Source organism: Arthrobotrys flagrans (assembly GCF_004000055.1).
Source record: "Arthrobotrys flagrans strain CBS H-5679 chromosome Unknown unitig_0, whole genome shotgun sequence".
In the NCBI taxonomy this organism is placed as follows: Eukaryota; Fungi; Ascomycota; class Orbiliomycetes; order Orbiliales; family Orbiliaceae; genus Arthrobotrys; species Arthrobotrys flagrans.
Window position 1 is genome coordinate 141,525 of NW_027137550.1, and position 14,802 is coordinate 156,326.

General features: G+C 46.4%; 5 protein-coding genes across 5 annotated transcripts; 2 read left to right on the top strand and 3 right to left on the bottom strand.

The window, feature by feature from the left end:
- Positions 1-66: 66 nt before the first annotated feature.
- On the bottom strand, positions 67-924 carry DFL_003160 (uncharacterized protein; the record flags this gene model as incomplete). The annotated part of the gene is made up of 1 exon (XM_067632058.1): positions 67-924. The coding sequence occupies one exon, from the start codon at positions 922-924 to the stop codon at positions 67-69; it is 858 nt and encodes a 285-aa protein (XP_067490365.1).
- Positions 925-4,878: 3,954 nt separating this feature from the next.
- DFL_003161 (uncharacterized protein) lies at positions 4,879-6,092 on the top strand (the record flags this gene model as incomplete). Its single annotated transcript, XM_067632059.1, has 4 exons — positions 4,879-5,333; positions 5,429-5,493; positions 5,563-5,842; positions 5,924-6,092. 4 exons carry the CDS (start codon positions 4,879-4,881, stop codon positions 6,090-6,092), a joined length of 969 nt encoding a protein of 322 aa, XP_067490366.1.
- Positions 6,093-6,841: 749 nt separating this feature from the next.
- On the bottom strand, positions 6,842-9,560 carry DFL_003162 (uncharacterized protein; the record flags this gene model as incomplete). Its single annotated transcript, XM_067632060.1, has 4 exons — positions 6,842-6,896; positions 6,963-7,922; positions 7,986-9,061; positions 9,183-9,560. 4 exons carry the CDS (start codon positions 9,558-9,560, stop codon positions 6,842-6,844), a joined length of 2,469 nt encoding a protein of 822 aa, XP_067490367.1.
- A 1,400-nt stretch (positions 9,561-10,960) lies between these two features.
- DFL_003163 (uncharacterized protein) lies at positions 10,961-12,020 on the bottom strand (the record flags this gene model as incomplete). Its single annotated transcript, XM_067632061.1, has 3 exons — positions 10,961-11,413; positions 11,487-11,903; positions 11,988-12,020. The coding sequence occupies 3 exons, from the start codon at positions 12,018-12,020 to the stop codon at positions 10,961-10,963; spliced, it is 903 nt and encodes a 300-aa protein (XP_067490368.1).
- Positions 12,021-13,177: 1,157 nt separating this feature from the next.
- On the top strand, positions 13,178-14,788 carry DFL_003164 (uncharacterized protein; the record flags this gene model as incomplete). Its single annotated transcript, XM_067632062.1, has 1 exon — positions 13,178-14,788. One exon carries the CDS (start codon positions 13,178-13,180, stop codon positions 14,786-14,788), a length of 1,611 nt encoding a protein of 536 aa, XP_067490369.1.
- Positions 14,789-14,802: the final 14 nt, after the last annotated feature.

Consider the following 14,802-nt stretch of genomic DNA (forward strand, 5'->3'; position numbering starts at 1 on the left):
TGGAGTCTGGATTTCGGAGTTATATATCATTGCATCTACCTTAGCCAGCTAGTAAGCTAATATATTCTATTTCCTTCCCGACGTCACAATAGCATAAAGCGTGAGCTCCACGCCACTTCCATCAGCCGAAGGTGAAAACATATCCTCAACCAACTTGCTATAATAAGCCATATATTCCTCCCTCGTTTCCTCATCCCAAGCTTTCACCGTTGGGCTAACTTGTCTCAAAAACCCTGCAAATGCGCTTGCGCCAATCTCTTTATTCTCCTGTCGATTGATACAATGGATTATTTCCGACTTAACTTCGCGAAAACCTGCTTGTAATAGATTACGTTCGCAATTTTCAGGATCCATCCAGTTCTTCGGAACTGGTAAGATCATTGGCTCTTTGGCATCCGGAAAGAGTTTTTCGTATGCTGCGATTGCGGCAGTGGGCCACCGAACATCCTTCCAGGATGAAACTCCGATCCATCCACCAGGCTTCAACGTTCTATACATCTCTGAGAGGCCCTTCTTTTCATCCGGAAACAGGAAGACACCGAGGGAACTGATAGAGTGTGTGAACTTCTCATCCTCGAAGGACAGTGCTTGCCCATCCATTTGTTGGACCGTAACGGTGTCCCAAGCCCTTCGCTCCTTGTAGGAGTTTGTGATATCGATCATTCCTTGGGCATAATCCGTTGCGAATATCTGAGGTGGTGGGGTGATGCCTTGGTTAAGTATTTCACTGGTGGCTACGGCCGGTCCACAGGCGTTATCATGAATGATAGAGGTTGAATTGATTGGATAGTTTTCTTTTGAGTGTGAGAGCAAGGCTCTGACGATATCCTTCTGTGCACCCCCAATGCCATTCTCGTAGTTCTTCGCCATCTCATCGAAGACCACGGATAGCAGGCTGAACTTCTCCGTTCCAGTGGTAGCCATCGTAGGTAGACTTTGGAGTTGCGGTAAGAATTTATATAATTGCAGTCTGAGAAGTGGCCGTTTCTAGGATTATACGACTAGTAGATGGGCGTACAATCTAGAAATTTCAGAGATTGAACGTTAGAAAAGTAAAGAAGTAGATATAAGCTTCCAAGATATATGAGGGAGTTGCTGAAGTTCGAGCCTACGCTCTTGATATTCCAATTTTGGCGTGTTGAGGCTCCATCCCTTTTATACCATCATTCCACATAAAGTACGCGTCGCAGACTCACACCAAACCCATACATTCATACCGCTCTCGTCGGTTACATTTCGGACACTTTTCTATCCCAGGCTGACACTGTCGACAGATTGCCTTAAGCTTATAAATCATCTCAAAATCCAGCACATCGGATCTTGGCACCCACCCCAAGTAGTACGGAAGGTGGGATGATCTATTCGATATCTAATCATTGTCAAGCGCAGACCCCGAATATGCAGAAGAAGGACATGGAACAGGGGTGTGGCAAAAGGCTTGGCCAACCACTGCAGCATGACAAGACTTGCAATTGCCGAAAGGCAGACCTCGAACGACGTGTGATATTTGGCCAGCCATAGAGTGTATCAAGTAAATACATCATCGGTGCATGCATAGGTGCTTAGGTACTAGGAAAACCTGGTAGTAAGTAAAAATGTTCAACTAGTAGAGAAAAGTAAGGGCAAAGAAACGTGGGATATTGGACTGTTCCTCGATCTCAGAGCGTATCAAGTAAATACATTCTCAGTGCATCTATAGTAGGTACTTTAGGCCTAAGAAAATCTGGTAGCAAGGAAAAATATTCAACGGGTAGAAAGTAGTCAAGGGCTGACGATAGGAAGCTTTTCTGCAAAGAAATACGTTCTTCCGATCGGCTTTAGTTTACCATTGTTATCCAACAGAGCCGCATTTAGTCCAACATTACTGACCAGCTCCCTAGAAGCTCCAAACTAGTGGAATCGAGCTGGGGAAGCGCTTGGATAAAATATTGTTTTGTGTTGTCAATCGTGTCTTTCGAATCAGCAAATTCGGTCAGCCATACGGGTAACGAGAGGTAGAGTTTATGATATTTTTCGAGATGAGCCTTGAGGCTCGAGGCTGGTCGTTCGTAGTGATGGAGGCAGAGGAGGCTGAGACGCGCTGGATTGGGGAGGTTAGCAAAATACCACAAAGCCAACACGACAGAGACGATGATGAAGCTCCGGGCAGGTGCTATGCACTCACTTAGACATCCAAGTAAAGCCATCTGGGCCGAAAGAGACTCCCGGAGTGCAGAGCTTGATCCCTTGAGAAAATAGTGGTTGGATATATTGTGTCCAAAGCGTTGCCGCATCCGTAGGCGACATATCTGATCTACCCCATTTGCGTGGAATGTCAGGTTCGTTGAACCCAAGGACATAGCTAGGATATCAACAAATTAGTTCTAGTTCGTCGGATAGTAGGTATATCTGGGGCATAAATACCGAACTATACCACCTCCTGACCTGATCTTGTTGATATTGCCCTGTATGGATTTCGCTTGGTCTTTGCCCCAAACCATAGGGACAAATTCCCATTGTGAAGATGCAAGTTGGGGACTATGAGATTGCCTGTAATTATAGTACCAAGTTATGACATTGCCGGGTGCCGTGTATTGCTGTTAGTCGGTCGGATAGCTGCTGTTATATAGGAAGACCAGTCCCGTTTACTGTTCTTCGGAGCAGCTTCAGCAACCTCAAGCTCTTGCCTCCAAACGAAGACGAAGAGGACGAAAAAGAAGATCAACATCATTTTTATTCGATGAAGTCGAAGGGAAGATTGAGGTATGTCTGTGGAGATGCTTCGCGGTTCTTCAGAGCACTTTACGTGCTGCTGATTGTTAGCAACGGTTGAAAGCCCATGAGTCGAGCAACCCCCACTGGCAGGAAAACAGCTAGGTATAGGAAGCCACGACGGCGCCTCGATTGGGCTTACCGGGATCTTAATTTGCGACCATATCGATGGATATCAGGGAAGCAAAGAGGCTTGTGAGGATACTCGCGATGGAGAGATGAGAAGTGGAGATGGTGGAGGAGAAGTTACTTTGGAGAGATCGATATCGGTTCCTCAACGCGATCAAAAAAAATAAAAAAATTCATGTTCCCACTCATAGAGCTTTCTCCTTTACAGTCCACCGACGTAAAACTGTCATATCGATTTTTATCTACCGGCTGTAGGCAGCACAGCCCACGAGTACCGCTATCGCACCGTCTCATGGTTCTATCTTCATTCTCCATATCCTGTCCATTCGGCGAGCTGGGCGCTAACTGCAGTATTGTGTACCCTAGAATCGATATCGACCCGATTACGCTCAGGAACGAACTTTATTGCCTTCAATCTCAATCGGGGGATTCACTTATAACGACTACCGGCGAGTATGTACTATGTAATACATACCTAGGTACCTTAAAGCACCAATCGAGCCATGACTCAGTTGATTTTGGAATCGTATTGCCGATATAACGGGCAGAGTGATTTATCTCCATACCGATATTAATGCCAATCCCGCTGTGCTTCTCCATTTCGATATATATCCCGGCTAAAAAAGCCTTCGGCCTAGACATTCCGAAAACCTAATCCACAACTGGCGACTTGACTTAAATTATTCTCCACTTATAATCTCCATTCTATACACAGCGTACGTAATTTCCAGCTCTTGGTGCAATTTTATCCAAAAACGATAAATATCTAGCTAACTATCTTCGCGACAGATTAATTTATTTACCTTGCCAAACAAGCCCCGAATTGCGACAATGACGCAGATGGATCTTTTAGCTTCATGGAACGTTCGAACATGGTGTCAAAACCTTCGTCGGTGCAAACTTCTAAGCTTGGGGATACTGACTTGTCTGTACATTCGTACGAGAATAATATAATCTGGGCTGTTACAAATTATCCCAAGGAAAAAACTTCCAAAGAGGTTCTTCGCCATCGCCTCGCAGGGTTGTATTGGCTCAAACTCCCAAAGCGCAAATTTATACCTCGTATCAATTTCTGGGAAGCACATGAACAGGGATTGAATCCTTCCAAGACTTTCTTGGGTCGTGTCAGCGTTAATGAAAATAGATTGGAATAACGTGATTCCTAGTCATTGAAAGTAAATATATCCCGTTACCCGTATATATGCATCAGATTGATGAGTATTCATAAAATCCCTATATCTGAGCTCCCATGGGATCCATTGGCTCCATCTTTTCGTCGCCTTGTCTACAACACGTGAACTCCAGAATGCAACATTGGAAAGATATGTGGACCCATTTTGGCATACTGCAGCCTTTGGAAAGCGGGCAAATTGAGAAAATACGACGCTTGAATTTTGTAATTACATGATTACTATCGATAGAATTACCCCTTTCCAACCCGGTAGCCACGTTTGCTATCGATGCCGGTTTTGCCGACTTTTCTGTTTGCCCGCCCAAGAAAACTAACCCAGAAGCGGACACCAATCCAGCCGGCTGCAAGCCAGTACCCCACTCAAGTCTACAGGGTCTCGCCATGCAGCCTCATAATCCTGAACCAAGACCGGGGGCGGGAGATAGTCCACTAGTGAATTTGGGCGGCGCATTCTCTCCAAGACCACGCCACCACGCTGGGTTCCGGAGTATTGGCGCCCAAAGAGCACCCTTCTTTGGAGGCTCCAACATTTGGGAGGGGATATTTACGCTCGGATAAATAGAACGCCCTCCCGACATTGACATGGCCAGCTTCTCTTTTTTGTAATTCGAGTATTCACGCTTCAAATTCGGGCTCATTTAGCTCTGTCACTCGTTCTTAGCAGTTTATTCAATTCACTTCTCAATAGTTGGAGACCTTGCTCTCCCGCGTTATATTAATACTTGAGCACAAATACAACAGTAAATAGTCATTCGATATCGCACGACCTATATCTCTATCGGACGGGTAATACATAATAAAACAATATGACTAGAACCATCTCCTCCTACATCTCACTTCTCCCACTCCTCTCCTCAATATTCGCGACTGTGGGGACCCCAACGCCGATCGCAAGACGTGCGGAGCCAGCTGCCAAGCCAGGGTTCAATAGGGTCTGGTACGAAGATTGGGGTCATATAAACGGCATCACACACAACTGGGCCTTCGATTTAGGAACTTCCTATCCTGGTCAAGTCGCTCAATGGGGTACTGGGGAAATTCAAACATACACCAATAAGACCGAAAACATCAAGATCCTCAACAAGGTTCTTTATATCACTCCGAAGAAAGTAAAGGATGCGAAGGGACAGATCACTTGGACGTCTGGGCGTATTGAATCTAGAAGGGGTAGTCAGTGGGCTTGCGCTGACGGCAAGAAGATGCTTGTAGAGGCGTCGATAAAACTTGGTAGCGCTGCAGAGGCCCAGCAGAAGGGTATTTGGTATGTAAAACAAACGAGGATCGATCATGCAAATACAAGCGGGAGACTTTGTTGGATGGAACATGGCAAGGGCTAACCGAATAATCTACGATTAGGCCCGCATTTTGGATGCTTGGAGACGTATTCCGTTCTCGAGGATATACAGGATGGCCAGAAGTTGGTACGAGCCACTACTCCACTTAATTCCACCACCTCACCGACAATCTTACTAACCACATTTGATAAATAGGCGAACTAGACATCATGGAATCCGTCAACGGTATTCGCCAAACCTGGGGCCTCGTTCATTGCGGAGTCTACGACGGCCAAATCCCAATCAGAGGACCATGCAATGAACCCGATGGAAAAGGTGGTTACGTCAGGGGAATCGGCCGTGGCCTCTGGCACACCTATGGTATTGAAATTGATAGAACAACCAAGGACTGGGAAACCGAGAAGATTACTTGGATCATCAATGGTGTTCGTCACCATTCTATCACTGGTTCTCAAATTAACAACGCTACTGCATGGTAAGTGCCAAACCTGGGGAGACGTATTTGTCCTCCTTTCAAAACCAAGTTGCTCAAGTATGTCGACTAACAGATTCACAGGGACTTCCTCGCCCACAAGAAGATGTTTATCTTACTCAACGTTGCAGTCGGTGGTGGCTTTCCCGACGGCGTTGAGCCAGGTTCTGCTCTCACACCGTTCTCTACAACCATCGACGGCGACAGCGTTGGAATGCAAGTAGACTGGGTTGGCGTTTGGCAACAAGCTTAAATCTCTCCTTATCTATTACAGTCTTGAGGTGGTAATTTAATTTCTTCTTCTGCGTGTATTGCAATTATAATCTTTTGTACATTTTGGATATAGCGTTGTAGCATTGGAGATACCCCATTTAGACGGTAATAAGATGCCTTAAAATTATATTCCAGCTACTGAATTAATCAGCGCTTGCCTTATCCAGCCGAATTGGACCAGATGAATAGCCCCAGATTAACAACTAACCTAGAATCGCAAAGAAGGGATAGTATTTATGAACTCAGGAATGGATCATACTATATGCCAATTAATGATATACAGGCAACGTAGGTGCCAAAGAACTAACATAATGGATCTAAACAAAGACTGCAGAATCCAACGCAACTGTTTGTAAAACTCCAGATAGAAGCGGAATGAATTTTGTACAATCGTCTAGATACACTAATCATAACTTTCTAAGGTGGTATCTAGCTTAAACACAAGTCTTAGACGGAACGAAAAGGAAGCCGCAACAAAACCCCCACATCTTAGAACTATATAAATGGTGCGAAAAGATATATGAAAGATCTTTATGAAGGATATCTCGAAGGAAGATTGGAGAAGGGGAATGGCGATGTGCGCGAATGAATAAGGGTTTTCAAGGTGGGTGTTCAGCGTTCGTGTTTGTATTTAAACGAGTTCTTTCTTTGTTTGGGAATCACCGTCGGTCCAAGCTCGAAGGGGAATATTTTATGATAGAACATCTCGTAAGACGTATCCCGTGTCTGTCAGGACTTAGTTTCTTGCTTGGTAAATATCCAAGTCGATGCGTACATATTGACCCTATAGACAAGTTAACGATTAACTTTTGTTTCGCTTATACAGACTCAGATTAGCGAGCAAACTTACCGATCGATGCAAGAGGTCTTATCTCTAGATCCAATCCTTGTCGCCTTGAATCCTTCGCTCTCAAAGATCTGCGCGTACCATGGCTCGACACCGGCGCTTCGGATCATAACTCTTCCACCAACTTTAAGAACTCTGTGGAACGTTTGGATTTGTTCCCGGGCACCGTTCGCATGGGGGTCAAACCAGTCCATGCTGTCCATCACGACGGCAATCGTTAAACTCTCGTCGCTCATTCTGTTTAGAACCTCAGAGATCTCATCGGTATGTATTCTAAGGTTATCGAATGCGCCAGCCTGGGCGTAGCGAATGTGTGCTTTTGGTGTGAGGTAGAGTGGGTGGCATGTGCGTGTGTAGCGAGATAGAAGGCAAAGAAGGTAGTAAGGGTTCTCGGTAGAAAGAAGGGTTGTCTCAATAACGGGATCGAAGGTTTCAATCAAGTACTGTCGAACACCGGAGTCAAGCGACGATGCGACAGGGTTTGGTCCTTGTTGGCGGGCCAAGAAATCTTGATCGATGATAGCACGTTGGTTTTGTGGAACACCCAAGGCCTTCCACAGCCACTTTTCAGAGCTGATAATGGTGTAGTTGAGAACTCTGTTAAGCAAGATTCTTCTCAGACCCTGTTTCCAAAGCCTAACCTGGTCATCAAGAGTAGTGGCAGAAGCAAGCTTTTCAAGTTCGCCGGAGAGTCCAAGAACTTGACAAATGCGAGCAAGAAGGATAAGAGCATGTCGTGAACCACCGGTATGGTAAAGCCCGCCGTTCTTCTCATCGAAGGCGGTTGGCCCATGATGCATCCAGTATTGGAAGGCAAGGGAGGAAAGATGGGGTGCGAGTTTAGTAATTAAGAGTTCCCTGAAGTTGTGATGTTTGCCCTTTCCGAATAGTCTCCAGACGTCACGGTATGGCAGAGCAGTGAAAGCTGCAAGCTTGAGTTCGAGAAGATGGTTTTGATTAGGGCTAATTGAGATATAGTCAGTTCAAACTCTAGTAACTTCAACAACGGCAACCAAATGGACTTACTTCAGGTCAACTGCATGGATGCGCTTAGGATTTTCCAAAACGTAGCCCAATATATTGTCGCCAGCACTAGTGATAGCCAAGATTTCGTCTTCGGAGTTAATGTTGAGGATTCTAAGATCTTCATTGACGTCTTCCCATGTGAAGGCGTAGATGTACTCATCACCAAATTGACGATGCTTCTGGAGCTGGTCATCATAGTAGACTCTCCATCTGTGGTTCTGGTACCATGAAGGTGGAAGGGGAAGACTGGCAGACATGTTGATAACAGCGCATTCGTAAGCCTTAGACTCAACATCGTGGAAGTCGAGGGCATTAAGATTGGCGACAGCGCGGCTGTGTAGATCCAAAGCCTTGATAAAGGGAGAGCTTGTCGTTGAAGAAAGGACACTGGAAGCAGTAGCCTGTCTAGCCTCGAAGTATCCAGAGTTTTTCCTACATCCGATCCAGATGTAGTATGGGATTCTGAATCCGAGGAGTCTGCACCGCGAGTTGGTGTTATGGACAGTGCCAAAACGGTACTCGAGATAATCCCGCCTAGCGGCATCCAAGTTGACACGATCCATCTCAAACCATGTTCTCCAGAACACTCGAGAGATCCACATGCAATGACGATCTAGGGAGCCCCCGAGGTAATTGCGCGAGATGAAGTCGCTTTGGTTTTGGACGTAGAAATCGGCGACACCGATGATGCCGTGGGTGGATAGGACCTCAGATATGTTATCAATGGCGCAGTGGAAGTCAGGGATCATGGAGAGGGAGTAAGAAAGTGTGATCAAGTCGGCGCTGTAATGTTCAGCCTCGGCGTTCGGTGACGTTGGGCGAGACAATGATGCACTGCTATTGGTGGTCATGGTTGATAATGGAATATCGGTGCCTCCCTCCAATGTTTCCAGACGGAAGAACCTGGCATCTTGGCAAAGCACCTTGACATTTTTCCAACCCAGTCGCTCAAAGCGTGCAATTGCGACCTTGCAAAGAGATGGGGAGAGGTCGACGAGATAGATGGTTTCGAAGAAGTTGGGAACATCCACGAATTCATTCATCTTTTCGATGTTGTAACCAGTTCCTCCGCCGACCTAAAAGGCAAAGAAAATAAAAGAGATTGCAGGTTAGAACAAAGGGTCTAGAGACTAAAATCCACTTTACAACAACCCAAAGTAAAGCATAGAAGTCATTATAGATGCAATGTCAACTTACATCAACCCAAATAGGCTTGCGCCTGATTTTGCGAGATTCAATTTTGTACTTTAGCTGCGCGGCAACAAGTCCCAACATATCTTCGCGCCCAGAGAGCAGCTTAGTGCGAGTCGCATCGTAAACAGTGGCTTGGGAGCTGTAGAAACTTTCGAGGGCATCTTGCTGGTTTCCAGTACCATCACCAGAGTGTGGTTTTAGGAAGCACGAATAAACGAATAAAAGTACATTTTTGATGTTGGCGAGAATCCCTGTCTCTGCTTTTGTGGTGCGTAGGGCCTGATAGACGACAAACAAGACAACCGCGAGAACGGCTGTCCCAGCAAGCGACACACGGAGAAATTGATCTCGAAAGATATTCGATAGAAGTTGAAATTCCATCTTGAAAGAATATCCGGTTGACAGATAGGTGGGAAAGAGGGAAAAACGGCCTGGACAGAAGGAAATGTGTGAGCGACGGGTGGGGTGGTCACTCTCGGGAGGAAGTCTGTATATATAGTCCCTCAGAGGTGCAATGGCTACATCAGAGGGACTCTAAGGAATTAACCTATGTGGCGACTTCAAGACAGGCGACTGCAGCGAATATAACCCATGGGGAAATTTACTATACCCATCATATGGACACCGATGTGGGGCCCTTCCCTTTCGAACGAGGGGTAGTCAAGAACCCTTATAAAGAGCTTGAATTGCCTACAATAGGTCGCGCTTGGAGAGGGTAGTTAACGATACACCGGTATCGACCAATCAATTGGGCCACATGTCAACCCAAAACTCAGGGCTTCCTTTGCCGTGCGCTAATCTAGAACAAAGTTGAGCTTGGGATGGATGGTTGTTGGGCCCTGCATTGAGAACGAGGTCAAGGTTGGGACTCATGCCCGATAAGCTACTTAAGATTAAGGTGGCAGGTACGGTGGTAGTGGGGGAAGGCCATGGCCAGCATGCTCTGTTATCGATAACAGCGCTTTCCGCTTCAAAGTATTGCATGTTTGAAAGACAGGTAGAGGATCCCGGTCGAAGCAGTATTCTAGCTGCAGCTTTATTTCATCCACGCTTGGGTCCATCGCCTTCTGAGAGCCACTCGTTTTTGACATGTGCTGCGGTCACCGAAATTCGCGCGATAATATTCTCAAATGTAGATCGGACGAAAAGTGCTTAGTCTATTGTCCTTCTGTTGCAAAGGCCGTCGAATTCAAGGTTTCTGTGAAGAAGACCAAAGTCTGACATAGGTTGAGAGACATAAGGTTCATCGCGATGGATGTTGAATCGGCGACCAATGAAGTTTCTTGTTTCACCCACGAAGTTGGTGAATGGTCCATCTTGGCACAACCTGCAGGGGTGAGCTCTCACGAGAACGCGCCGGGAGCCATTAACCAAGCGACCTCAAAACTCCAGCTTCAGACACTTCCTCGATACTGCTTGATCGCAATATTGACATGACGGGAGACCTTCGAATTTATGTTAAAAGCCTTTGCTATCAAATCACGTAATCTCAGGTGGCCCGCAGCACATGGCCGTATATGCGTGAGATACGATGATGGCAGGCGCATGATTTCAGACCTGAACAGATGTGTGTCTGCTGGGTTGGAACAACGGTAAGCTATGGCTTTTGAATGTTCTCCTAGTGGTTAACAAGGCCAATTTCATTGTGTAGACACAGTTGCTCAGTGACTAGTAAGTGCTTATAGCCAAAAGAATCTCCAAGCCAAGCTAATACTTGCAATGAAAAGGGAATATATGGGACTCCATCATAACTCATGCATAGCTTTTGTGGGCAGGCACCATTATATCTCACTGACAACCTGCTTAATGACTGTCGTAAGATCCTCTTTGCTCAATCCCAACGCCTCATTAGAAAGCCCAACCTCGGTCTCGAAGTCACTTCCACTTCGCTCGTGGTACATGGCGGCCGTGATCAAAGGCCTAATAGCAGTGCTATCCCTCCTTTTCAATACCTGCTCTTTACCGGCTTCGACCTTTTCAGTACTATTTGTTTTCTCAACAGTCCAGCTGTCGCCTGTTACTGCCTCCAGAGCCGCCAAGATCTCGTTCTGGGTGGTCGTGAAAGATCCAACATATACGTATTTGTTCTCCGTCTTATCAGGGTTTTGTAAAACTCCAACGACAGCTGATGATACTTGGGCAACAGTCGAGGCGGTGAATGGGCGATCTCCTGAGTCGTAGATGGTCGCCCGGCGGGCTAGTATGTCGAAACCGAGAACGCCCAGTTTTAGACTCTGCGAGTTCAGTCGCTCAACTATCAGCATTTGGACATTTCAATTAACATTGGTAGTAGAAGGTTTTACGTACCCTATCAAAGACTGGACCCGTGACAATTCCAGTCCATGTCAACCCATTGCCAGTTTGGCTCTCAAGGTAGTCTTTAATCTCAACCTTTCGAGAGAAGATAGGAACGAGCTCTTGTGCTTCTTTATTATCCGTGTTGCTTCCAAACTCGCTTGGGATAAACCGTTTAACCCCAGCAGCTACAGCTGCATCGATCAACTTCCTCTGCTCTCCCAGGGCGGCACCTGCGACAACGCTGACGACAGCATCTTGGCCATTGAAAGCCGCTTCGAGGGAAGACGGGGAGTAATCAGTGTCGAGAATTTGAACACCAGCTGGGAACGCGCGACGTGATGAGCTGCTACGCGTTAGAACGGAAACGGTGAAGGCCCCTGAGGCTACGAGAGCCTGGACGATGTGCTCCCCCAAGTTGCCAGTACCCTGCGGATATCATGTCAGCTGAAACTGTATTCGTGAAGCGGCAGACGCGTTATAACTTTAGTTAACGGGGTATTTAGAACATACACCGACGACAACGACTTTCTTAATGTCCGACATTTCAATTCTCCAATGTGTTAAGGTTCTATGTTGACAGAGAGCATCAGCATACGACCTAGAAAATTTAGAAAGCATTGTATATCGAATGCATTTTGACAATGTTAAGAAGGGCCAACGCATGCATTTAAATGTTCGCGGATATCATATTGAGGCCTCTTTATCCTTGAGGTGTAACATAATTAAGAATTGTGGACCACAATATTATGTCGAACGCACTCTTGCAATTAATGCAAATTAGTAGCGGTTCGAACGTTGAGGGCTGAACATGAATCTTACACACATATGAGATGTATCTTAATTCCCAATACAACAACCACAAATTAATATCCAAGGGTCAGGATCATACCTCAAAGCAAATTAATATGGATATACCCGTCGTTGCGAAATCCGGCAATTGCAAATGTCGAATCCTCAGCCTAGCTTCTCGAGCGGGGTAGATTTGGTTGGGGACAGTATGCGTGGTTGGAGGGCCTGGTTTTCCAGAACAACAATTGATTAAATTACCCCACTCCAACGCAATAGACGTCTCGTGGAACGCCATATTGATGACATCAGCTTCTCGTAGACCTTTCCGATATGGCCGACAACGCCAACAGAAGGTTCTTGTTCGGCTCGGGGATTTTATTCGCTAGGTGCGAGTCGACGTGGGTGTTCACATTCAATGCCACGCTAGGCTGAGAAATCGGGTTAGTCGGGATTTTGCCCCTGTCAGCCGCATTAATAATTGCGTTCATCTTAATCTTAAGATCAATTGAGTAAGTGTCTGTCTCGTTCTTAAAAGGAACCTCAGCCCTTCAGCTCCTCGTTATCCATTGTTATCTGGGTTTTGTCCAGGACCTTGTCGCTCGTTTTACAATTGCCCCAACGTTCCTCGGCCCCTCTTATACGGTTTCTAGAATTCTAAAATCGATATCAATTAATTGGAAGTCGCTGCGGACTAGGATTCTTCATTCAACGCTGTCGCGTCTACACCCTCGTTTGATTCCTGCCGGATAACGACCCGTCTTTCCTCGAACATGCCAAATATGACCGGTTGAATCATCGGACAAAGGGATATCGATATTATATTTCCAGTCGCTCGTTTTCCATAGACTTTCTTTGCCAGGATTCGTAGAAAGTATACCGAGAAGTCTCCCACGAGACCTATAACCGCAATCATGGCGCGCCATTCACTCGACTCAACTCCATCGACTAAAGCGCCAGAACCTCCAGCCCAAAAGGAGCCGCCCGTAACATGGACATCTCTGCCGCATAAATCACAACTTTTGATCCTCGCAGCATGCCGCCTTTCAGAGCCTCTGAGTAATACTTGCCTTCTTCCGTATTTATACTATTTAATCCGGTCGCTGGATACTGGTGATGGCAAGGATGGACACAAATCTTCGAACTCCTCGATATCTCAGCGAGCTGGTTTGCTCGTGGCAGCATTCGCACTGGCTCAGTTCGCAACTAGTATGATTTGGGCGCGCCTAGCAGATAGATATGGCCGAAAACCCGTTATTGTCTACCCGCTTCTTGTCTCAGTTATCGCGAATTTGGGCTTCGGATTTGGAACCACGATACCTAGAGTGATGTTCTGGAGATTAATTGCTGGGGTTGCCAACGGAAATATCGGTGTCATGAGGACCATGACAGCTGAAATTGTGAAGGAGAAAAAGTACCAATCCCGAGCTTTTCTGCTATTGCCGCTAGTCTTCAACAGCGGTAACATCGCCGGTTTAGCTTTAGGTGGGCTACTTGCCACTCCCACAAAGAACCTACCTTGGCTATTCGGTGGCGTTAAATGGATGGAGAAATACCCCTTCGCCTTACCGACAATGGTCAATGCCATGGGTCTGAGCTTCGCTTTGATTCTCGCAATCGGGGGCCTGAAAGAAACTCTGCCTTCCAAAATTGGACAAAGAGACCTAGGGCTGGAACTTGGAAGACGGGTGACGCGCTTGGCACTAAGACTACGAGCTCACGGCTACCAAGCGTTAAACGGTGACGAAGAATCAAAGACAGAGCTGAGCACCTATCCTCCATCACGACAATCCGGACCACCCCCTTCAGGCATAGCCTCTCAACCCGTCACTCTCAAAACCAAAGCTATCGCAATAACACTTGCCGGATTCACACTTCTGCCTTTCCATAATGCCGCTTTCATGCAGCTATTCCCCATTTTCATGTCCACGCCGTTCAACAAGAACAACATCAAACATGAAGCACACGGATTATTCTTCACCGGTGGATTAGGCTACGACTCCTCAACCGTCGGCCTCTATCTATCCGCCTTCGGTTGCTCTGGTATCTTTTTACAGATGTTTATATACCCAACCCTCCAAGCCAAATTCGGAACTCTCAAGATCTTCCAATTCGCCTTTGTAATGTTCCCGTTGAGTTACATCCTCACCCCGTATGTTCTTTTACTCGAAGGTCCCACTGCCCGGGGAACAGCCATTGCCTTCGTACTATTCCTCCAAGTCATAGCTCGAACCCTTGCCATTCCTAGTTCCGTGATTCTTCTCACAAATGCGGCTCCATCTCCAAAACTGCTGGGAACATTACATGGAATCGGAAATATGCTTTCTTCACTTGCTAGGGCGCTTGGTCCAGCTCTTGGAGGATGGGTCAGTGCAAAGGGTATGGAGATAGGAATGGTAGGATGTGTTTGGTGGACTTATCTAACCGGAATTGCCGTCTTGGGGGTGATGGTGAGCTGGAAGATGGAAGAAGGGAAGAGTCCTCACGAGAGGGAGCGAAGCCTGAGAAGGAAGGAAGATGATTGAATTCCATAGATTTT